General features: G+C 48.2%; 1 protein-coding gene across 1 annotated transcript in view; it reads left to right on the top strand.

The window, feature by feature from the left end:
- The first annotated feature begins 24080 nt into the window (after window positions 1-24080).
- The window catches only part of RHCG (Rh family C glycoprotein), a 23187-nt gene continuing 21874 nt past the window's right edge, over window positions 24081-25393 (top strand). Inside the window, exon 1 of the mRNA XM_077774318.1 lies at window positions 24081-24227. Within this exon, the coding sequence (XP_077630444.1) occupies window positions 24081-24227 (147 nt within the window). The remainder of the gene's footprint in view (window positions 24228-25393) is intronic.

The following is a 25393-nucleotide window of genomic DNA, read 5'->3' as shown; positions in this document are numbered from 1 at the left end:
AGCCGAAGTCAGAGGCTTAACCAACTCAGCCACCCAGTCGCCCTATATACTTATTTTTTTACTTGCACGGCTAACATACACCCAGGGGTCTGAGAGTTTTCTAACAGAAGGACTTCCAGGCAGCCTAGCCCAGACTTCTTCGCTCGGCAGCATGGTTCCAAGGAGACACGCCCCCTGCACAGGTGTCCTCAGGCCGCCGATTGCATTATTCTTCGAAGGTGCCATTGGCCCCTGCCAGTCACATGGTCGGCACTCACCCAGGGATTACAAAGCCTCAGGGGCGCCTGGGTGGGTCAGTCGGTTAAGTGTCTGACTTCGGCTCTGGTGATGATCTCACGGTTCGTAGGTTCGAGCCCCGCGTCGGGCTCTGTGCTGACAGCTCAGAGCCTGGAGTCTGTCTTCGGATTCTGTGTCTCCCTCTCTCTCTAACCCTCTCCTGCTCACACTGTGTCTATCTCTCTCTCAAAAATAAAACAAAAAACAAAAACCCATTACGAAGCCTCATATTTCCTATCTTAATGTTAATGCATCCTGTCTCTCCATCTTCTCTAAAATTTTTTAAAACATTTATTCACTTATGAGAAACAGCACCAGCGGGGAAGGGGCAGAAAGAGAAGGAGACACAGAACCCAAAGCAGGCTCCAGGCTCCAAGCTGTCAGCACACAGCTCAATGTGGGGCTCAAACTCACGACCTGTGAGATCAAGACCTGAGCTGAAGTCAGACACTTAACCGACTGAGCCACCCAGGTGCCTCCCCTATCTCTCCATCTTTTTTTTTTTTAATGCCTATTTACTTTTGAGAGATAGAGACAGTGGGCATGGAGGGGCAGAGAAAGAGAGAGAGAGACAGAATCTGAAGCAGGCTCCAGACTCTGGGCTGTCAGCACAGAGCCCGACACGGGGCTCGAACCCACAAACCGTGAGATCATGACCTGAGCCAAAGTCAGAAACTCAACCGACTGAGCCACCCAGGTGTCCCCTTCCCCCCGCCGTCTCTCCATCTTAAAGTTAACCACCTGCTGGAGGGTTCAACCCAGCTCTTAACAGAGTTGTCTGAGAACTAACGGAGGTGACTTACAAGCAGAAAAGCACCAGAAGGTTCTGCAGAAGCTCTCACTCCTCAGCCTCACCTCCCAGATGAGACATTCTGCCTGTCATTTAACTAATGTGTGGGGCGAAGCAACATGGAGGCTGTTATAATCCCTTTAAAACAATTATATAGCTGTAGTCATCTTTATTCTCATAACATCATGTGGCTACATTCAACTTCCAGCCCTGACCTGCTCCTTTACGCCTGCTTTGGAACACTTTGTTTCAGTGGAAAGAACACCAGCTCCTCAGCCTGACACGTAATGAGCTGTATGTTTATAATACAGGTTTTATTGCCTTGTATCCTGGTATCTTCCTTTTTGCTGAGAATATATGATTTTCTGTGGGGCAAAGTAAGCAAGCAAGCTAGAGTTTCTAGTTTCTGTTGCTGCATAACAAATGATCCCCAAACAGAGCAGCTTAAAAAAAAAATCTTTTCTTGGGGGCATCTGGGCGGCTCAGTTGGTTGAGCATTTGACTTCGGCTCAGGTCATGAACTCATTGTTTGAGAGTTCAAGCCCCGCATCTGACTCACTGCTGTGAGCGGAGCCTGCTTTTGGATCCTCTTTCTGTCTCCCTCTCTGTCTGCCTCTCCCCTGTTCATTCTCACTCTCTCTCAAAAATAAATAAACCTTAAAAAAAAAGAAATCCATAGAAACCCATAGAAATTTCTATGGATTCAATAAAAATGTTACATTAAAAAATTTTTAATGTATTTTCTTTGTTCGTAATTTTATAGGTCAGACATTTGGGAAGGCTCAGCTAGACAGCTCCTGCTGAAGTTCCCCCAGGCAGTTGTTGAATGGGGATGTCATCATCTGAAGGTTCGACTGGGTTGAGTATTCAAGATGACACATTCACTCGGCTGGCAGTTGACGATGGCTGTTGGCTGGGGCTCCACCTGACTGTCAACAAGACCACCTACACGTTCCTGTCCAGTATCTGGGTAGTTGGATTTCTCATATGGGGACTGACTTCCCCATCAGAGCAAGCATCTCGAGGGGACCAGGCCAAAAAGGCATGGCTGCTTATGACCTAAGTTTTAGAGGTCACAGAGGATTCACCTTCTGCCCTACTTTATCTGTGGAAGACTGCTCAGACTCAAGAGGAGGGAGCATAGACTCCACCTCTCCATGGAAGGAGTGGCAAGGTTATGTTGACAATCAGCATGTTGGATGGGAGAAATTGTTGAGGCCATCCTGGGAAAATGTAATCTGTCACATCCTCCAAGTTCATAAGTCAGTTGGGGCTTTTTATCAGACAAGATTCTTGCTCATAAACTACAGAAGTTGGCTCTGGTTAGCCTGATAGGGAAAATGTGTTGTAAGATGGCCAACCAGACTGAGAAGAAAATACCTGCCCCTGACCAAAGACTCCCCCTTCTGGGTTCTTCTTCCCACCCTGCTTGTCACGCCCATTAAGGAGGAATGCAGAAGAAACAGGCTATAAATGTTCCCTGTGCTAATGCTCTGGGCTCAGGCCTCTGGAGAATGATCTTCTCTTAGCCCACTGGTATAAAATAAACCTCCTGTCTTCCAAGATCTCCGAGTGCCGCTTGGTTCTTCTGCTGCGTGATCCAGACCAGATTCCGTAACAAGCTCAAGCAAAAAAATTTTCGTAAGCCCTTTAGGGCTCACAATTGATGGAGGCTGGAGGGCCAGGATTGGCATATGGGCCAGAACCAAGGAAGTCTGGAGACCTGGGCTCCAGATGCCCCCACAAAGGAGGAGCCTAAGGACTGTCCAGTCCAAACACAGAACACATACAGCCTCTACGAGCCCAGCTTTGTTGCAGCTCTCTCAAGAGCAAAGCTCAGGAAAAGCGAGTTGATGGATTGAGTCACTTGCCTTCCTTCTAACTGGGCCAGTGTAGACAGATGGAGAACGCTGTGCTTTCATGCTGGGGAGCTGGGGACAGCTCGCAGTGGGAGAGTCTCCAAAGGAGAGGCAGGGTGCTATGCGGTAGGGGGAGTAGATGCTGGATAGTCCTGGACCACAGGTCTCCACCAGAGAGTCCGCAGAAAGATGCCCCTCTGCTGTGGCTGGTCCCCTGATACTGAGGAGGAAGAAAGAGTGCTGGAGAAGATGCTTGGAGGCAGCAGACTGCAAAAAGCAGACTGCAAAAAGCAGTCCTTATTGTCGTAAGGACTTAGAGGGCTGTCCCTTAGAGGGGCAATTTGTCTTGTTCAACGTGGATCAATATCAGAAAGAACTTCTATATATTCATTTATTTATATATATACTTTTGAGAGAGAGAAAGAGAGCGTGAGCAGAAAAGGGGTGGGGGGAGGGGGAGGGATAGAGGCTCCAAAGAGGGCTCTGTGCAGACAGCAGAGAGCCTATACGGGGCCTGAGCTCACAAACTGTAAGATCGTGACCTGAGCCAAAGCTGGATGTTTATAATTGACTGAGCCACGCCGGCACCCAAAGAACTTCTTCTTTTTTTTTTTTTTAAGTTTATTCATTTGTTATTTCTGAGATAGAGACAGAGCACAAGCAGGGGAGGGGTAGAGAGAGAGAGGGAGATGCAGAATCCAAAGCAGGCTCCAGGCTCTGAGCTGTCAGCACAGAGCCCGATGAGGGGCTCAAACCCACAAACCGTGAGATGGTGACCTGAACTGAAGTCGGACGCTTAACCGACTGAGCCACCCCAGCGCCCCCTTGAACTTCTATTTCTTTTTAAATAGTATTATATTTTCATGTTTGAAGAGGCAATACATTCACTGGGAAAGTATTAAAGGCATACAGTGCAAGTCTCCCACCCACTGACCTCCCGTCTCCAACTTCTCAAGTCCTCACCTCCACGCCCCACACTCTTCTTAGTAGGACTTGTTTTTATTTGTAATTCTTTTGCTATTCTAGTTCCACTGCCTTTCCAAATAAACTTTAAAATAAGCTTGTCAGGGGATGAGCCTGGGTGGCTGAGTCAGTTAAGTGTCCGACCCTTGATTTTGATTCAGGTCATGATCTCACAATTGATGAGTTTGAGCCTCACACCCTGAGGCTCTGGACTGACAGTAGATCAGCATGCTTGGGGTTCTCTCTTTCCCTCTGCCCCTCCCCCACCTGCACCCTCTGTCTCTCTCTCAAAGTAAATAAATAAACTTTAATAAAATAAAAACCTATAGTGGGGTGCCTGGGTGGCTCAATCGGTTAAGCCGACTGAGATCAGGTCATGATCTCAGGGTCTGTGAGTTTGAGCCCCGTGTCGGGCTCTGTGCTGAGAGCTCAGAGCCTGTAGCCTGCCTCGGATTCTGTGTCTCCCTCTCTCTCTGCCCCTCCCCTGCTCGCCCTCTGTCTCTCTCTCAAAAATAAATAAACATTAAAAAATTTACAAAAACCCTATAGCTCCCTTTTTTAAAAAATCAGCTTGTCAGTTTCTAAAAAAAAAAAACGCTGATGGAATTTTTGGCACAGTTGCATTGAATCTACAGATCAATGTGGGGGGAATTTTATTAAACCCAGATTCCAAAACATGAACATGGTCTATCTCTCCATGTTTTGGGCTTGCTTTGGTTTCTTTCACCAATATGTTGTAGTTTTCAGCAGAGAGATCTTGCACATATTTTGTTAGATTTCTACCTAAGTATTTCATGTTTTCTGTTTCTGTTTAAACAATGTTCTCAATTTTTTTCAATTTCCTCTTGCTAATAAATAGAAATAAATTTGATTTTTGTATATTGACCCTGCATCCTGTAACCCTGCGAAAACTCACTTCTTAGCTAACACTTATTACTTACTCTTAGTTAACACATAATGACACTAATGTTTTAATATTAGTTAAAATTGCTATCGAGTCCTTGCTATTCCTAATCCATTTCTGCATACTTCCCCTCCTTTTTTTTCCCCCATAGTCTTTATTACTCTCTAGGACATTATAATTTATCTATTTTGTTTAATGTTTGTCCTCCCCAACCCATACCATTAGAAGGTCAGATTCAGAAGAGCAGAGATATTTGTGTTTTACTCATTGATTTATTTCTTTAAAAAAATTTTTTTAAATTTATTTTTGAGATAGAGAGACAGCATGAGCTGGGGAGGGACAGAGAGAGAGGGAGACAGAAACCAAAGCAGCCTTCATGCCGACAGCAGAGAGCCCAATGTGGGGCTCAAACTCATGAGCGATGAGATCATGACCTGAGCTGAAGTCAGATGCTTAGCTGACTGAACCACCCAGGCGCCCCTCAGTGCTTTATTTCTTACTGCATGGGAAGCACTGAGTACATAGCACTTAGTACCTACCATTTGACTGAACGGATCAGTAAATACTCAGTGGTATCCTACAGAATAATTGGGCCACACTAAGAGATCAAAATCTTCTTGCCAGCTAATATCCCCTGAAGGTGTGGGGATCAGAGAGAAGATTCCATCCTCAGCAGACCAGGTCAGTTAGACAAGGTGACCTTGAAGCTCTTTTCCAGCCTCATGAAAACAAATGCAAAACTTGCCTGAGTTCCAGGGCAGCAGTATAAACACCATGTGCCTGAATGGTCTGGGGGGCAAGTGCGTACTGAACCGTGTAGTTCAGCGAGTGGTGGGTGACTGAGGAGACAGGATTCCGACAACGTGTTCTGTCTGGGAGAAGCATCTTCTCATTCCCCGGGGGCGTGCAGCACAGAACCAGCGCCCGGACCTCCTTACTCATAGCAGCTGCTCAGGACCACGGATGGAAGCCAGCAGAAGGCTGGGTCTTCGACTCCCAGCATGCCCGTCTTCACTGAAGGCGTGAGCATCTCCTTCGCTTCCCCACAAAGCCTGTCAGGAGGGGAAGAAGGGGGTGGGTCTTGTTCACCGCTCCACCCTCGGAGCCTCACTCAGTGCCTGGAGCAGTAAGGGATCCCTAGTGCTGGGGTGGTTCAGTAGGTGAGGGATACAACTTCAGCTCAGGTCATGATCTCATGGTTCATGAGTTTGAGCCCCATGTTGGGCTCTGTGCTGACAGCTCAGAGCCTGGAGCCTGCTTCAGATTCTGTGTCTCCCTCTCTCTCGGTCCCTCCCCTACTTGCACTGTCTCTCTCTTTCCCTCTCTCTCAAAAGTAAATAAACATTAAAATTTTTTTAAACTAAAAATTATATTTTGGGGCTCCTGGGTGACTCAGTCCATTGAGTGTCTAACTTCAGCTCAGGTCATGATCTCACAGTTTGTGAGTTCGAGCCCCTGATACGGATCCGTATCAGGGGCTCGAACTCACAAACCATAACCTGAGCCAAGATCAAGAGTCAGTCACTCAATAGACTAAGTCATCCAGTGTCTGTGTGTTTTAAAAATGACACTGTGAGGGCTGTTACATCCTCCCCAAAGTTGTTTTTAACAGCAAAAAACTGAGGAGAGATCCTAAATGTTCAAAGAGTTTAAATAAGTGAATTATGGTACCTTCAGTCACTTAAAATATCGGCAGCCTGTTATAATGATGTGAAACTGTATTTGCTGCTAGGGAAGAGTGTTCATAAGGCATTACTGAATGGAAAAGAGCAGGTTACAAAACATTAAGTACAGTGTGATTCCAGCTGTGTTTGCTTCTAAAAATATTTTCTATATTGAAACATGTTGATATACACGTATATATACATTCTAGAATGATATGTAACAAAATGTTGACAATGGTTATCTCTGAGATTTCAGGTCATGTTTGTATTCTTTCCTTTGTTTCTATTTGCTATATTGCACTTTCCTTTATATTCAGAAAAAACAAGACTGTTATTGTCATTTTATGAAAAACATTAAATTAAATGAAAGCACATTTCCCTGTAAGAATACAGCTCGGAAATTACGTGAATCAGGTAGAAATGAATAAGGACTTGGGGTGCCTGGGTGGCTCAGTCAGTTAAGTGTCTGAGTTCTGCTCAGGTCATGATCTCGCGGTTCGTGAGTTCGAGCCCCATGTCAGGCTCTGTGCTGACAGCTCAGAGCCTGGAGTCTGCTTCGGATTCTGTGTCTCCCTCTCTGCCCCTCCCTAACTCGTGCTCTGTCCTTCTCTCAAAAATAAATAAACATTAAAAGAATTAAAAAAGAAATGAACAAGAACTAGATCTAATGGCAATCACTGCCACTGAACTCTCCCTTGGCCCCCAGAGCTGTCCGCCCTCATTCATAAACCCCATTGTAACCTGTGCCGATGGCAACCCCCAGCTCTGAGGCTCAGCAAGTACCAGCCTGGGCCGCCCCACTCCCCGGGCTGGGCCTGGGGGTGCAGGGCAGGGCCGCGGAGCAGCCCAGTCCCAGCGCCAGGAAGCCTGAGGGATTGTTGCTTTGGACGAAGCCCTGTCTATGGAGCAGGGCTGAGCTTTGGACATCTGCAAGCTCTGGGCACAGGAGTCCTCACCTCCTACCCTCTCCCCTTCCTTTCTCCTTCTTCCACCGCCCCCTCCACCCTTCCTTCTCACTCCTACTTCCCTACCTCTCTCTTCCTTCCTCTCTCCCTCCTCCCATCATCTTTCCCTCCACATCCCCGAGCACCTATCAGGCAAAAGGAACACGATGATGGATCACCCACTGTTCCCCCTCAAGGGATCTGCAGTCTGGGGTGGGGGCTGGGGGGTGGGAAACAGCTGGGTCCAGAGTGCACTACTGTGGGCTCAGAGCCTCGAGGGAGGGCTGCCTGGAGGAGGTAGCTGTGCTGAGTCCTGACAGACTCAGAGGAGCTGGTCAGGGAGGAAAATGGACAAGAGTCAACCCTGATGGGCAGATCTGTTGTCGCTTCAGTTTCCTAACCAGCCTCCACAGAACCAGCCCTGCCCAGAAGCCCTCCTGGGCAGGGACAGACTCCCTTAGCCACTTCATGCCCCTGACTCCCTGGCAACGTATGCCACCTGGCCCTGCATCGGTGCAGGTCATCCCTACAGGGCTAGGCTCGGGCTTGGCCCATAAATGCAGCTGAATCAGGAACTGTCTTTGTGCTCAGGACTTCCCAGGGGGAGCCTGCCTCACGGCTCCTGCCGGGTCATGCCCAGGTTCCGCGTTCTCGCTGCCGGTTTGGCAATTCTTCCTGCTTTGGAGCCCAGATCCTTCCAGCTACTTTTAATCAGGGCCATTTGCTTTATCCCCAAGGATTTAAAACATGAAAATTAAGTCCTGTCTTCTCGCTCTGTTGGAGAACAGCTCTTCATGTCCTAGACAGATGTGACAGTTAAGTCCCTGTCACTGCTCGGCTCTTGGAACCACTTTAAGCCGAGATGCAAGGGAGCAGAAACATGTCAGGGGATCTTTCTCACTACTCTCACTTCCGCCAGAGGCCCCTCCTGGGTAGCCTGATCCACCTGCCATGTTGGGATTATAAGATGTTAAAAGATCCAATCAGGGATTATGAGCCACTGCCCTCCGAATTACTCTCGGTTTTGAAAGGTGTTTCATGGGAATATAGGCAGAGGGGAGGTTGGTTTCAGGATGAGTCACCCTTAAAAGTCAGACATGGGAGCTGGAGATCGGGATGAGAGGTCTGGAGCAAGAGGGAGGAAAGAGACCCACTGACCTGTTTGAGGAAAGGAGAACAAATAAATATGTGTGGTTGTGTGATAGGAAATAAAACTGTAATATGTTTTACTCAAAAAAGGAGAGAGAGAGAGATTGGTAGGGAAGCTGAAGGGCAATCAGAAGGGAGCATCCACCACGGACAGGGATGGAACAGAATCGGGAAGAGTTGCCCCGGGCAGACCTCTCACCCGAGCCAGCCAGAGGGAACTGGGCTAAAGCAGGGTCTACAGTATGATCTAAGGTTGGGGCATATGAAAGACTTTGGGGTCAGCATGGCTATAGGGCCTTGATTTCTCTCCGTCCTTCATTCTCTTATCACTGCTGGCCCTTCTCAAAATCCTTGGAGTGTATCCTGAATGCTCTGCAGTTCTCGAGACCGGCCCACCTTAACCTCCCATAAAGGGAGCCGGGGGTAGAGGACTGTCCCGATCCCAGGCACAGACCAGCCTCTCTGCTCACTGCCCCTCCGCCAGGTCCCAGACCCCCAACCAAGGCCAGAAATCAACTAGGGAGACAGATGCATAAACGTAACCTTGTGAGACTGATGTGATGGTGCCTAAGAGCAATCTCAAGTTCATTCATTCATTCAGTACTTCCTGTGTGCTGTGATATGCAGACCCTGCTCTAATCTCTGAAGAGACAGAGTTGAACCAAACAGACAAAAATCTCTGTTCTTTTGGAGCTTAGATTTTTTTTCTTTTGTATTGAGGAATAATTCACATACAGTGAACCATACTAACAGTAAGTACAAAGCTTGATAACTTGGTACAATTATATACATCTGAGTATCTACCATCCACAATCCATTACTGCCTCCCCCTCCCCGAGGTAACCATTCTCCTGACTTTTTTCATCATCACTGAAATTTGCCTGTCTTTACCCAGCAAAGGAAACAGTCAACAAAACTGTAAGGCAACCTACGGAATGTAAGAAGATATTTGCAAAAGGCATACTTGATAAAGGGTTAGTATCCAAAATACATAAAGAACTTATGAAACTTAACGCCCCCAAAATGAATAACTCAATTAAAAATGGGCACACTTGAGATTCTCTGTTTCCCTCTCTCTCTCTCCTTCTTCCCTGCTTGCTCATGCATGCGCTCTCTCTCTCTCTCTCTTCTCTCTCTCTCAAAAATATTTTTTAAATGGGCAGAAGACATGAAGACATTTCTCCAAAGAAGACACACAGATGAGCAACAGACACATGAAATGATGTTCAAAATCGCTCATCATCAGGGTGATGCAAATAAAAACCACACTGAGATATCACCTCACACCTGTCAGAATAGCCAAAATCAACAACACAACAAACAACAGGCGTTGGTGAGGATGCGGAGAAAGGGGAACCCTCTTGCGCTGTTGATGGGAATGCGAACTGGTGCATCCGCTCTGGAAACAGTATGGAGGTTCCTCAAAACGTTAAAAATAAAACTGCCCTGTGACCCAGCAATCACACTACTGGGTATCTACAAAAATACTAATTCAAAGGAATACATGCACACCTATATATATATGTGCCTATATATATGTGTGTGTACATATATATGTGCATTATATATGGCAGCATTATTTACAACAGCCAAATTATGGAAGCAGCCCAAGTATCCATCAATAGATGAATGGATAAAGAAGATACTATATATATATGTGTGTGTGTGTGTGTGTGTGTGTGTGTGTGTATAATATGGAATATTATATATATTATTCAGCCATAAAAAGAATGAAATCTTGCCATTTGCAACAGCATGAATGAGCTAGAGTATTATGCTAGGCAAAATAAGTCAGTCAGAGAAAGATATNGGTTACGGGAGGGGAGGGGGTGGGGGGATGGGGAAACAGGTGATGGGGACTTAGGAGGGCACTGGGTGATGTATGGGAACTGTTGAATCACTGTATTGTACACCTGAAACTAATATCACACTGTGTGCTAACTGGAATTTAAATAAAAACTTTAAAAATTTTGACTATCTTTTTTTTAATTTTTTTTTTTTTTTTAATTTCTGAGAGAGAGAGAGAGCGTGAGCAGGGGAGGGTCAGAGAGAGAGGGAGATACAGAATCTGAAACAGGCTCCAGGCTCTGAGCTGGCTATCAGCACAGAGCCCGACATGGGGGTCAAACTCATGAAGTGCGAGATCATGACCTGAGCCGAAGTCAGACGCTTAACCAAATGAGCCACCCAGGCGCCCCAATTTTGGCTGTCTTTAAAATGTACATAAATGGAGTCATAGAGCATGCACTCTGGCTCCTGACTTCTTTCATTTCTGTTTGTGAGAGCCATCCAGCTGACTGGGTGTGTCAGTGATTACTGAGATTTTACTTCTGTGCAGTAATTCCATTGTGTGAATAATTCACAATTTGTTTCTCTTTTCCCTGAGTGATGGGCATTTGAGTTATTTACAGTCTGACAGTTTTGTGAATAAAGTTGCCTTGAACATTCTTGTCTTCGGTGGACATATGCATTCATTTCTCTGGAGTATATTCAGTGGCGTACCTAGAGTATCTGACACTTGGAATGAATTTTTTTTTTTTAGAGAGAGAGTGAGTGGGGGGGAGGGGGCGGGGGGGAGAATCTTAAGCAGGGTCCATGCTCAGCACCACCCCAATGTGGGGGCTCGATCCCACGACCCTGGGATCATGACTTGAGCTGGAATCAAGAGTTAGATGCTCAACCAACTGAACCACTCAGGTGTCCCAAGGAATGAATCCTTTGTAATGCTCCCGGTCCTTTATATAGCAAAATTATTTTCAGCAATAATAATGAAATTGATAATACTAATAGGAGTACCTGGGCGGTTCAGTCAGTTAAGTGTCCGACTTCAGCTCAGGTCATGATCTCGAGGTTTGTGAGTTCAAGCCCTGCGTCGGGCTCTGTGCTGATAGCTCAGAGTCTGAAGCCTGCTTCGGATGTTGTGTCTCCCTCTCTTTCTGCCCCTCCCCCGCTCACACTGTGTCCATCAAAAATAAATAAAACATTAAAAAAATTTTTAATAATACTAATAATAATGGCAAGAAAGGAGACAGTGATATTTTACTTTATTCCATGGACTTCACATACATGTAATCACACCAGCAAAAAAGTTAAAAGTAAAATATTACCATACCAAAAAAGGATTAATACTTTTAAAATAGGTTAACCTTTTAATTTTTTTTAATTTTATTATTATTATTTTAATAGTTTTTTAAATTTATTTTTGAGACCGAGAGAGACAGAGCACGAGCGGGGGAGGGGCAGAGAGAGAGGGAGACACAGGATCTGAAACAGGCTCCAGGCTCTGAGCTGTCAGCACAGAGCCCGACACGGGGCTCGAACCAACGAACTGCGAGATCAAGACCTGAGCCAAAGTCGGACACTTAACCGACTAAGCCACCCAGGCGCCCCTATTATTATTATGATTTTAATTTACATCCAAGGTAGTCAGCATACAGTGCAATAATGATTTCAGGAGTAGAATCCAGTGATTCATTCCCTACGTATAAGACCCAGCGCTCATCCCAACAAATGCCCTCCTTAGTGCCCTTCACCGTTTAGCCCATCCCCCCACCCACAGCCCCTCCAGCAACCCTCAGTTTCTCTGTATTTAAGAGTCTTATGTTCTGTCCCTCTCCCTGTTTTTATGTTATTTTTGCTTCCCTTCCCTATGTTCATCAATTTTGAATCTTAAATTCCACATCTCATGAGTAAAGTCGTATGATATTTGTCTTTCTCTGAGTAATTTCACTCAGCATAATACCCTCTTAGTTCCATCCATGTAGTTGCAAATGGCAAGATTTCATTCTTTTTGATCACCAAGTAACAGTCCATTGTATACATATACCACACCTTCTTTACCCATTCATCCATCAGTGGACATTTGGGCTCTTTCCTAAAGTACATTAACTTTTTTTAAAAGAAGACCAAAACTTTTATCAGCTTATACTCTGTTTTACTGTTCTCAATTTTAAACACAATATTGCCAGTAATCCCATAAAATGAAGGAACTAAAGTACCTTAGGCTCTGCTGCTTTGTCTTTAAAATCATGCTGCTATCCTTATTGCAAATCACGGTCAAGTGCAGGAATCTGTCGTACCATGGGGACTGGAGACAGGAACTATACTCTGAAAAGGATTGAACGGTTCCGAATCTTTAGGAAATTATTCTCAAAACAAATGCAGGTACGTGGGAATATGATTCAGCCATAAAAAGGAATGACGTAATCACCCATGAGACAACATGGAAGAACCTTTGAAACTTTATACGAAGTGAAATAAACCAGACACAAAAGGACAAATCCTGTAGGACTCCACTTACATCGGGTACCTCGAGTAGACAAGGTCATAGAGACAGAGAGTATATGAGAGGTTACCAAGGGACAGGGGAAGGGGTGGGGCGGGTAGTGTTTAATGGGTAGAGCTTCCGTTTGGGAAGACAAAAAATTCTAGAGGTAGAGGCTGGTGATGGTCGCGCAACAGTGTGAATGTAATTAATGTCGCTGAATTGTACATTCAAACATGGGGTTATCATCGTTTGGAATTGCTAGTCCGGGTGCACAGATAATAAAAAATAGACTTTTTTTTTTTTTTTTAAAGTAAACTCCACGCCCAACGCGGGGCTCAAACTCATGACCCTGAGATCAAGAGTCACATGGTCTATTGACTGAGCCTGCTAGGATTCCCCCAAAACAGACTGACTTTGTCATTTTTATTACTGTCCTAAGTTCTCTACAACAACATACTGCCTTATTGGCTGCACACTGATTGAGCTATAGCTACCGCCTCACTTTGGATATATGACTAGGAGTGGAATTTCCAGAACAAAGAGTAGGGTATGTTTTGTTTTTACCGATTTATTCTTCCCATGGGCAAGATAGGAGCTCCAGCTCTTCCACATCCTTGACAGCTTTTCTTATTGCTCATTGCTTCAATTTGAGCCATTCTGATGAGTATTATAGAATCTCACTGAGGTTTTATTTTGCACTTCCCTGAGGACTAATTGTGTTGAGAGCCTTGTCATATTCCTACAAGCCCTTTAAGTAGCCTCTTTTTCAAGGCTTTTGCTCCAATTTTTGTTTGTTTGGTTTTCCTTTTCTTAGTGATTTGAAAGACATCTTTACATATTAAGGACATGAGTCCTTTGTCTAATATATATATTGTGAAAGTCTCCTCTTGTCCTTTCACTCTCTTAACGGCATTTTTTGATAAACAGAGGTTTTTATTTTAATGAGGTCCAATTTACCAATTTAAAAAAAGTGCCTTTATATCCTGCTCAAAAGATCTTTGCAGGTTTGTAAAGAGTCCCTCCTGGTGTTTACTTCCAGAAGCTTTATTGGTTTAGTTTTCACATTTAGGTCTATGATCCACCTTGAATTAATGTTTATGGTGTGAGGAAGGGATCACTCACTTTTTTCCCCTTATGAGTATGCACAGAAATGTTGTGTTCCCCACAGAATTGCGGAAGCAATTCTATACCATATATGTGTGGATTTACCATGAACAATTTTAAAAATACCACTTTCCAGATCTTCAACCTCCCTAGGCCCTCCTTTTATTTATTTATTTTTTTTAATTTTTTAACGTCTATTTATTTTTTTGAGAGACAGAGCATGAGCGAATGAGGAGCAGAGAGAGAGAATCCAAAGCAGGCTCCAGGCTGTGCTCTGAGTTAGCACAGAGCACAATGTGGGGCTCGAACCCATGAACCGTGAGATGGTGACCTGAGCCAAAGTCAGACGATTAACCTAATGAGCCCCCAGGAACCCCTAGGTCCTTGTTTCTAAAACAAATCCTCTGCTTCTGCCATCAAACATCAAGCCAGTTTTCCTTTCTCATCTCATTTACCTTTCCAAGGAAGGTTTGCTTTTCACTCAAGCCCAGTCTGACCACAGTGCGTCATCTTGATGTGTGCAAACCACTGGGGACCTAAACAAAGGGGCCATTAGAACATGTGCACTTCTGAGCGAGAGGCCCCTTCAGAAAAGCACACTGAGCATCAGCCATAAATATCCAAGGGGCAGCATGTTATCCCATCGAAGGGGGAAATTCTAGGTGACAAGGCATCTACTTAGCTTAGAATTCGAATACGGAAGTGAGATGGATGTCACAAGTCTATGCATTAATACATTTATTTGAACTGATAAATGTATCCAGATTTTCTTTGGACAGATAGTCTAATTGGGCTGACTGGTTTGGTAATGAATTCTGACTTTGCCAATTAGCTTATATGGCAGAACTTTTCCATAAATTAAATCAACCAAATTTGTAACTCTCACCTTTGGGAGAAAATATATACAACATGCAGGAAATGATATTTTAGCAGCTACTAAAGTCATGCTCATGGGGCGCCTGGGTGGCTCAGCCGGTTAAGCATCCAATTCTTAGTTTCAGCTCAGGTCATGATCTCACGGTTTTGTGAGTTCGAGCCCCACATCGGGCTCTGCACTGACAGTGTAAAGCCTGCTTGGGATTCTCTGTCTCCCCTCCCCTCTCTCTCTGCCCCTCCCCCACTCGTGCTGTCTCTGTCTCTCTCAAAGTAAGTAAAAATAAACTTTAAAAAATTATGATTAAAAATTTAAGAGTCCAGGGGCGCCTGGGTGGCTTAGTCGTTTAAGCATCCGACTTTCGCTCAGGTCATGATCTCACGGTTCGTGGGTTCGAGCCCCGCGTCGGGCTCTGTGCTGACTGCCAGCTCAGAGCCTGGAGCCTATTTCAGAGTCTGCGTCTCCCTCTCTCTCTGACCCTCCCCTGCTCACGCTGTCTCTCTCTCTCTCCTAGAAATAAATAAAAATATTTTTTAAAAAATTTAGATGTCAATTTAAAAATATGAGAGTATGTCGTTTTCCAGAATCCGTTTAGGGGGTACACGAGCATGAAAGTTTGAAGACACCTGATCTATAAGGCAGTGGTTCTCAGTTCCTGGTTACAAATGGAATTACTTGGGTGATTTAAAAGAGGATGATGCTTGGGCTTTACTCCAGGCCAATAAAATCAAAGGAGTTGGGAGTGAGTACTGTTTAAAAGCTCCTTAGGTGATTCAAAGAGCAGCCGGCTGAGAACCACTGGCTTCCTCCTCCACCCTGCTCTGTTCTACTCAGTCTCAACCATTCCACTTCCTCCCCACCCAGCACCCAAGGCTATTCCCTGACCCACACCCAGGTCTAGCTCTGAGCCTCCGTAGTGCCTCTTGGACATTTACATCTCCCAATACAACATGTCCTAAACCAGGCTTGGCAACAATTTGGATTATGCGCCAGTAAAAAATGTTGGGGTGTACGCCTCAGAATATGTGTATTAAAAACAAACCATATATATATATATGCTAATATGTCATGCCCACCATTAAGTGTCTATAAAATAGGAAATATAGAAATATGAGACTAAAAAGGATTCTAATATATTTTTTTTTAATTTTAATGTTTTATTTATTTTTAGGAGAGAGAGACAGGCAGCGTGAGCAGGGAAGGGTCAGAGAGAGAGGGAGACACAGACTCCAAAACAGGCTCCAGGCTCTGAGCTGGCAGTCAGCACAGAGCCTGATATGGGGCTCGAACCCATGAACCATGAGATCATGACCTAAGCAAAAGTCGGACACTTAACCGACTAAGCTACCCAGGAGCCCTTATTTTAATATTTTCTAATATTTTTCTCTCCACAACCTGTGGATGACCTCTGTGCCTTTGCAAATGCTGGCCCCTTCTCCTAGAATTCCCTTCCCTCGTCTTTCTATGAACTTCCACTTATTCTTCAGAGACTCCCCCACAGAGGCTTCCTACCTCCATGGTGCCCCCAGGCAATAAACGTGTGTCGAATGAGAAAGTGAGCCAGGAGGAGGTGGTCAAAATNCCCTCTCCCTGCATGCACACACTGTCTCAAAATAAATAAATAAACTTAAAAAAAAAAAACTGTGTACTGCAGAGAGAACCCCAGCCGCCCTGCTTGGGGACGGAGGGGTCAGCCCCTGTGCAAGTTCCCTCCCTTTGTGTCTCACTGTCTGGAAGGCCAGGCCTGGCCGGTCACTGAGGTCACTGAGACTCCCCAAAGCACACTGCACACTGGGGTCACTGGGGCTCCGGCCTGGGAGACCTCCCCCGGCCTGAGGGTGAGAAGCAGGGCTCGGCCCGTCTCCGGTCCGTCTCCTCTGTCCCAGAGGGGCTGCCACGCACCGGACTCCCCAGGGAGACCAGCTAGGGCAGCTGTGGAGGCGAGGGCAGGGTGGACACAGAAGCCACGTCCAGCCCTTCTCCCCCCAGCCCTGCTCTGCGGGAGGAACCTGCCGAGGTAGCACAGAGCTTGCGCCAGGGCTCGGCCGCCTGCTCACCTTGGGGACAGGGGCACAGCCCCCCAGCCAGGAGCAGGGCTAGTCCAGGAGGCACCTTCTCAGCGGGGAGGGGCTCTGCTCCGTTGTCTGGCAATATCTGCAGGCATCTGTAGCTGTTCCAGCTAGGAGTGGAGGGCGCTATGGCTACCGGCACCAAGGATGCTTAGATGCTTTAAAAAAGAAATCAAAATAAAAAATAAAAATTTAAAAAAGCTTGGGTAGGGGCGCCTAGGTGGCTTAGTCGGTTAAGCGTCCGACTTTCGCTTAGGTCATGATCTCGCGGTTCGTGGGTTCGAGCCCCGCGTCGGGCTCTGTGCTGACTGCCAGCTCAGAGCCTGGAGCCTGTTTCAGTCTGTGACTCCCTCTCTCTCTGACCCTCCCCTGCTCATGCTGTCTTTCTCTCTCTCTCTCCTAGAAATGAATAAAATATTTAAAAAATAAAAATAAAAAAGCTTGGGTGGCTCAGCCGGTTAAGCTCAGGTCATGATCTCACAGTTCATGAGTTCAAGCCCCACATCGGGCTCTGTGCTGACAGCTCAGAGCCTGGAGCCTGCTTCCAATTCTGTGTCTCCCTCTCTCTCTGCCCCTCCCCTGCTCGCTCTCAGTCTCTCTCTCTCCCAGAAATAAATAAACATTAAAAAAAAAAAAAAAAGGATGCTTAGATGCTGCTCAGTACCCTGCAAGGCTCAGGACAGCCTCCACCACCGAGATGTACTGGGCTCAAAACATCAAGGGTGCCAAGGCCATCCACACATCCTTCCACGTCTGTGCAGAGGTGGTTTGGGGTGTGCACCGCTCCACTAAACCAGCTCGTTAAACCCCTTCGTGGCTGACATCACATCGCCTCCTTTTCCAGAGCCACCATCCTCTAGCTGGGTGATGTCAGGCAAGTGGCTTGAACTCTCTGAGCCAGAGCAAACACACGACCGGAGAATCCCTCCTGCACGGTCAGCCGTTGTGAGCAGGAGACACAGTAACGCCCAGAGAAGGCCCGTCTTTGGGCCGGGCTCCCAGGGGCCCCCAGTTCGCAGAGCCGCTGCCGTTCCCGTGTCTGCGTCTGCCTTCCCCGGGACCCCTGCAACCTGCCTGTGAGTCTCCGGATTCCTGCCCCCAGAACACACCCTGCAGTGATGCGAGCTGATCCCCACGAGCTGTGCATCCTGACGCCGCAGGGGCCCCGTCTTCGTGTCTCCCGCCTCGTCCCGGGCCTTGGCCGGGAGCGGGTGCCGAATCGTACGTGCCGGCCTCTGGGCGGTAAGGAACACAGAGAGCCCCGTGGAGGCTGAACTGTAATCCGGCAGAGGGTGTGCGTGGGAGCCTCTGATGCCAGGACTTGTGCCCGAGGCCTTGGGGAGGCACGTTTTCCCTACAACCATCGGAGACTCCCAACGACAGTCCCGCAAGGGCTTTTCTCAACTCCTTGTGTACAAATTTGCAAACCTACAGAAAAGCTGCAAGAATCAGTACGATGCCCATGCATGTACCTCCACCTGGCTCCACCGCTTTGGCCTCTTCTCTCTCTGTACACGTGTACACGGCTCAGGCATGATCTCACAGGGCGAGGGTTCGAGCCCCGCATCGGGCTCTGTGCTCACAGCTCGGGGCCTGGAGCCTGCTTCCGATTCTGTGTCTCCCTCTCTCTGTGCCCCTCCCCCGCTCATGCTCTGTCTCTCTCTCAAAAATAAATATTTAAAATTTTTTTTTTAATTAAAGAACTCCAGGCCAGTCATCTTGCAGAAGGTCCCTCGATTTGGAGCTGTCTGCTGTTTCTGTGTGATTAAACTGATGCTAAGCATTTTTGGCAGGAATAGCATGGATGACAGGCTGTGTCCTCATTGGAGCAGCTCACTGGGCAGAGTGAATGAGATGTCCAGTTTCCCACGACTGGTGACCTTATTTTCGATCCCACAAGTGGTCACAGAGGAGAGAACTTTCCAGAAAGGCCTGCATCCTCTCCCTTACCGGCAGGCCGGCCACGCCGGAGATCACCCCGTGCGCGTGGGGCAGCGGCACTGTCCGGCCATCTGAGAGAATGAAGAGGACGGAGCACGGCCAGAACTGCTTCCCAGGGCCTCAAACCGTGCTCCCAGCCCCGTGATTCTGCGGAGGGCATGGGGCTTGCTCTCCGGGACCCTACATTGCGCAGACTTTTCAAAGAGCGCCAGAGAAGAATGCAATCATCCACCGTCCGAGAAGCCACCCCTGATGATACTCATGACTCTACAATTTGCAGGGGACTTTCACATTCATTTCCCATTGCATCGGAGAGCACTTACCACACCATGTGAGAAGCATCATGGGAAAGCCTTGGAATCATCCAGACCTAACCACCCTGAGAGGCTACCATCACCCCATTGTGTGGGTGGGAGAATGGAGTCACGAAGCAGTGAGGCCGCCCGAGGTCACCCAGCTAGGAGGCGGCAGCTGTCACGACCTGGCCCCTCCGAGCCTCTGGGCCAAGGTGCTCCGCCCCACGTTGCTGTGCTCTGAGTATCACAGCAGATCCGAGCAGTGAGCAGGGCGGACACAGAGGCACCTGTTTGCAGACGGAGGTAAGACGGCCCCGACAGGGTGTGCGTGTATAACAGCAAATCTGTGGGCCTGGGACCGGCCCCCGGACCTTGTGAGAGTCCTGGCCTGTGCCCTTGCCGCAACCTCAGGCTGGATGTGGGACTGAGGCCAAAAATGCCAAGGGTGCTGTGATGATCTGCCAAGAGGGACGGGCACAGGGAAGGGCAATGACAGTGACTCAGTGACTGTCCCTGCATAGCTTCCTCTCCCATGCAGGGACAGGAGACACCACCATGGCTGGAAGAGGGACACCCTGACCCCAAACAGGACAATCTGAGTCACCTCTGCCCCACACCACACCACCACCACGCCTCAGCCCATGCAGCTGCCATACCCCACCCCTCCAGCTGGGGAGGGAACCATCCCAATTTGTCATCCCTGCCCATCTTCCCCACTTGTCAAGTCACCCACATTTTAGGAGGAAGTGGCTAGCCTCTCTGGCAAACCCCAGTCTGGCCCGACAGACCTGAGCAGCCAGTTTCTTGAACCCCAGTCACAGGGGACGAGCCCAGAATTCCAGACTGTTGGTGGCCAGGGGAAGTACCAGTCAGGATGGGGACGTGGCCTGGAATCATCTGGATGGGGGGGGGGCAGGTGAGATAAGAAAAGCCAGAGGGCAGAGAAGGAAAGGTCTACTTCCTGTGTGCTCTGCAAATCCTAGATCAGTTAGCCTACTCCACGAAGCCCACCCTGATCACCGCAGTGCCCACCAAGCTCCCCTCAACTACACGGGAATGACCTTGATTCTGCTTTGACCACCAGGGCAAGTCACTTGTGCCTCCTCCTGTATAGTACAAACCAGGGGGGGTCGGGGAGGGGGGTGTCTTTGTGAGGCTATCTGGGACTAATGCTGAGCCGTGTATGCAGTAGGTGCTCTGTACATGCTTTGACTGAATAAATTGAGTTCATTCATTCATTCAAAAAATCATTAATGAGCAACCATCTTGAGTCAGGCTCTCTTCTGGGGGCCCTTGCCCTTGGGGGCTGACATTCTGGTGCAGGAAGACAGACTACAGAGGGACAGATAATGTGAGGCCAGTGCTAGGAAGAAAGATCAGAGATGAATGAATGAAGTGGAGATTGAGGGTAGGAGGAAGCCGACAAAGGGCCGGGGTGGGGGAGAGAGCTGCCATCTTCCCGTCCCCGCTCTGGCGCCCCCATCAGGCTGGAAGCATGGGCANGGGGGCAGCCCGCCGGCCTGGCCTTATCATGGTAGTGGCCATTTTCTCCCCCGGGGCCACTAGCAATAAAACCACTGGTCACTTTGGGGAAAACGCTGAGAGCTTAGTCCGCCATGAAGACCAAGGGGGGCAGATGGGCTGGAAAGTGCGGTCGCATCCAAATGCTGTCCACAGGGTCGGGGCGAGGCGGGACTAGAGCCTGCAGAAGAATCTTCTTTCTTTCTCTGTCTTCCTTCCAGCCTCCCTCCCTCCCTTTCTCTCTCTGTCCCTTCTCTCTCCCCCACCTTCCCCCAATGTGACCTTCCCAGGCCACTTTGTTTACTCCATGCTCCCAGCCCTCTCTCGCCCATTTTCCATTTTCTTTTCCTGCATGGCACTCGTCACCCTCACACATACTTATCTACTGCCGTTTGCTTTTGTCAGGCATCCCCTCCCCCCGCGCCCCGCCCAGCAATTTCCATGCGGACAGTGATTTACCTCCCAGCACCTAGAATAGTGCCTGGAACACAGTAGGTGCTCAAAGAATATTCTTCTCTCTTTCCTCCTTCCTTCTTGCTCTGTATCCACACTGCACTGTGGGAAGGGAAGTGAGTCATACATAAGACACACTCTTGGCTTCAAGGAGCTCATGGCCCCCCAGGGAATGGATGATTCCAGAAGAACCTTGTGCGCCCACAGACTTCGTCTCCAAACTTCCCCAGCCCTTGCCTCCTGCCCTCTGTTTTCCCTTTGCTGGGTGCTTAGATGTCTTTCTCGGCAGTGGAAGCACACTGGGTGCACGTACCTGAAACCAAAGCTTCCTTCTGCCCTGTCCAGAGGAGGCAAGGGGCATGGAGCAGTGACCTAGGACAGCCCCGAGTTTGAATCTCAGCTCAGTTTCATCTGTAGGATGGAGCTCCACTATCCACCTTGCAAGGGGTCCACTGAGAATTAGAACACATCTAGAAGGTTTAGAGGCACCTGAGTGGCTCCGTCGGTGGAGCATCCGACTTTGGCTCAGGTCATGATCTCACGGTTCGTGGGTTCGAGCCCTGCGTGGGGCTCTGTGCTGACAGCTCCGAGCCGGGAGCCTGTTTGGATTCTGTGTCTCCCTCGCTCTCTGTCCCTCCCCCATTCATGCTCTGTCTCTCTCTCTCTCAAACATAAATAAACATTAAATTTTTTTTTTTTTAAAAAAGGTTTGGCCACAGCCAGCACTAACAAGTGGGCCCCTCTTGCTGGCATTGCTTCTGCAGCGTCTGGTTGTATCTTGAAGCAGGTTGCTTCTCTTGCTCAGGGAACGGGACACCCTGGCGCCCATGCGGGTGCGGTGGGGCCACAGGGAAGTTCCCAGCACCCTGATCAGCTCAGCCTGCATGGCACTCCTGGGTTTTACAAATCTGGGATTCAAACCGGTAAAGATTTTTTTTAATTTGTTTTAATGTTTTTTATTTATTATCGAGAGAGACAGAGCGCAAGCAGGGGAGGGTTAGAGAGAAGGAGACACAGAAGCAGGCGCCAGGCTCCGAGCTGTCAGCACAGATCCTGACACAAGGCTCAAACTCACAGACCGTGAGATCATGACCTGAGCCGAAAGTTGGATGCTTAACCGACTAAGCCACCCAGGAGCCCCAAGATTTTTTTATAATCCAGCATTGGCAAGGGTACAAAGGTGCCACTCTCACACATGACTCATGAGGCACACGCTCCATTTGGGGGACCTTTAGCAACATATATCAAGGCAATTTAGCCTCTAGAAATTCACTGAAACCCGTGCAAAGATCTATACACCTGACTGTTCATGACAGTGTGATTTATTATACCAAACAGACCCAAAGCAATGTCGTCGTCTAACACTGGAGGATGCACCGGATACAGCATGGTATATTCACCATGAGAAATGACTTAGAGGAACAAGAAAATGGGAAGATGCTTACAAAATATTAAATGAATAAGGCAGCTATAGTCCATATTACAGTAGGATTCTCTCTTTCCCTTCTCTCTCATATTGTTGTTGCCTCTAGTGAAGGAATTACAGGTGGTTTTCTTGTTTCCTTCTTTGTGCTTTCTGCATTTTATTTTTTTAATGTTTATTTATTTTTGAGAGACAGAGAAAGAATGTGAGTGGGGGATGGGTGGAGAGAGGGGGACACAGAACCTGAAGCAGGCTCCAGCACAGAGCCCAAGGCGGGGCTCGAACCGACGAGCCGTGAGATCGTGACCTGAGCCGAAGTCGGACGCTTAACCGATTGAGCCACCCAGGCACCTCATATGCTTTCTGTATTTTCTAAAATCTCTATAGTCTACATGTGTTACCTTTTTAAAGAAAAATTAGAGGGGCGCCTGGGTGGCTCAGTCGGTCAAGCGTCCGACTTCGGCTCAGGTCATGATCTCACAGTTCGTGGGTTCAGGCCCCTCGTCGGGCTCTGTGCTGACTGCCAGCTCAGAGCCTGGAGCCTGTTTCAGTCTGTGACTCCCTCTCTCTCTGACCCTCCCCTACTCACACTGTGTCTCTCTCTTAGAAATAAATAAAAAACATTTTTAAAAAATTAGAAAATCACATTTGACAAAATATAGGAAAAGTATAGGTTTGATTTAAATTCTATGGTTTACCCGTGTCAAGATCACACCTATTGACCAACAGATCATTCCCAACCGAGCTTAATGAACTTGTGAAAAACTTAACTGTTTGGACCATTTTTTATATATTTTTTCCTAATACCCTTTTTTCCTTTCTATTATTAAAAACACTTTTAAGTTTATTTTTGAGAGAGAGGCGCAGAGTGTGAGTGGAGAGGAGCAGAGAGAGAGGGAGACACGGAATCCAAAGCAGGCTCCAGGCTCTGAGCTGTCAGCACAGAGCCTGATGTGGGGCTTAAACTAAGGATCATGACCTGAGCCAAAGTCAGATGTTTAACCGACAGAGCCACCCACGTGCCCCATCCCCCCTTTTTTTCAGGAATAATTTTAGATTTACAGAAAAGTTGCAAAGATAGTACAGAGTTCTCCTATACCAGGCACCAGTTTCCCCTGCTGAGGTCTTACCTACCTGGAGTACATTTGTCACAACCATGAAACCCACATGGGCACAATGCCGTCAACTAAACTTCAGACTCCATGGGGATTTCACCTTTTCCCCCGGTAACATTCTCTTTCTGTTCCAGGATCCCTTCCGTGGTAAGACACACGCAGCACTCAGCCGTCCCGCCTCTCCAGGCTTCTGCGTGTGTGACAGTTCTCAGACTTTCCTGGTTTTTCATGTTCCCTATATGACTTCTGTGACCAGAAAAAGAAAGGGATGGCGGCTATCTAGGAATTCCTCTGTGTCTCCTCGGGGAGAGGGGGCGCAGATAATCCGGCTTTTTCTGTCTCTGGTCCCCCGACCAAAAGGGGAAAGGCANCGGCCGCCCCGCCCCTGCCCGGGTCTTATAAGCCTCCCGCACCGCCGCGCGGCTTGCGATCCGCCCGCTGCCGTCCCGGCCAGGCGCCCCCTGCAGCATGATCTGGAACACGAACCTGCGCTGGCGGCTGCCGGTCACCTGCCTGCTCCTGCAGGTGGCCCTGGTGGTCCTCTTTGGCGTGTTCGTGCGCTATGACCTCGATGCCGACGCCCACTGGATCGACTNCCCTCCCTCGCCCACCTGCGCAGCCTGCTGCTCGGGAACTGGGCGGGGGGGGGGGGGGGGAGAAGCCCACAGCCCGCGGGCGCTCCCCACGCAGCCTCCCCGCTAGAATCGGGAGGGCACGCTTGACCCGTGGTCACGTGGGCACCAACTCTTCCCTGTGCTGAGGCGCTGGGGAAAACTCGCCGGGGTGAGCGAGCTCACTCCAGGTGCCGTCAGAGGCCCCCAGCCTCCCCATCAGAGAGCATTACTTGACCTCAAAAGACCCTAGCCCCTTGGGGGCGCCTGGGTGGCTCAGTCGGTTAAGCGGCCGACTTCGGCTCAGGTCAGGATCTCACGGTTCGGTTCGTGGGTTCGAGCCCCACGTTGGGCTCTGTGCTGACCCCTCAGAGCCTGGAGCCTGTTTCAGATTCTGTATCTCCCTCTCTTTCTGCCCCTGCCCTGCTCACGCTGTCTCTCTCTCTCAGAAATAAATAAAACTTTTAAAAAAATAAAAGACCCTAGCCCCATCTCAGTCACCAACGTGGGCGGGGCGAGGACCCTGGCTCCCTTGTATCTGTGGTGCCCTGGTGAAGAGCATGCCCTTGGGGCACCTGGGCANTGTCTCTCTCTCTCTCTCTCTCCTAGAAATAAATAAAAATATTTAAAAAAATAATAATAATTAAAAAAAAAAATAATGGCACCTACCTTACAGGGTTGGGGTGAGGCCGGGGTGAGGCAGTGCACAGAAAGGTCGGGCACAGTGCTGGGCATGGAACCCTCACTTCCTAATGAAGCAATTGCAGAGGAGCACAAAACACAGATGCCCTAGGACTCAGCAGTTGGAAGAACTGGTCCAAGGTCACTCAGGTCAGCCCAACCTCCAGACTCTGGGCCCAGGGCTCCTTCCATGCCCTTGTGTTTTCTGATCTTCTACGCCATCTACCAGCAGCCAATGGCAATCATTCCAGCTGTTGGCGCTCACAGAGTCACGGACTGTTCGTTTCTGCAAGGACTATAAAGCTCATATGCAACACCTACCTAGGTCAACTGGGGTTCCCTCCATGGCTTGAATACCCTCAGCAATGGGAGCCTTTACCTCCAGAAATAACATTTCACTTAGATCCAAACAAGTAACTGCACACATTCAGGATATGACAGCCTGCATGAAAAAAGATAAGAATTGGGGGGGGGGGGGGGGGTTACACA

The sequence above is a fragment of the Crocuta crocuta genome, unplaced genomic scaffold, assembly GCF_008692635.1.
Source record: "Crocuta crocuta isolate KB4526 unplaced genomic scaffold, BGI_CrCroc_1.0 scaffold7, whole genome shotgun sequence".
NCBI classification, from domain to species: Eukaryota; Metazoa; Chordata; class Mammalia; order Carnivora; family Hyaenidae; genus Crocuta; species Crocuta crocuta.
This window is presented reverse-complemented; position numbering and strand designations above follow the sequence as displayed.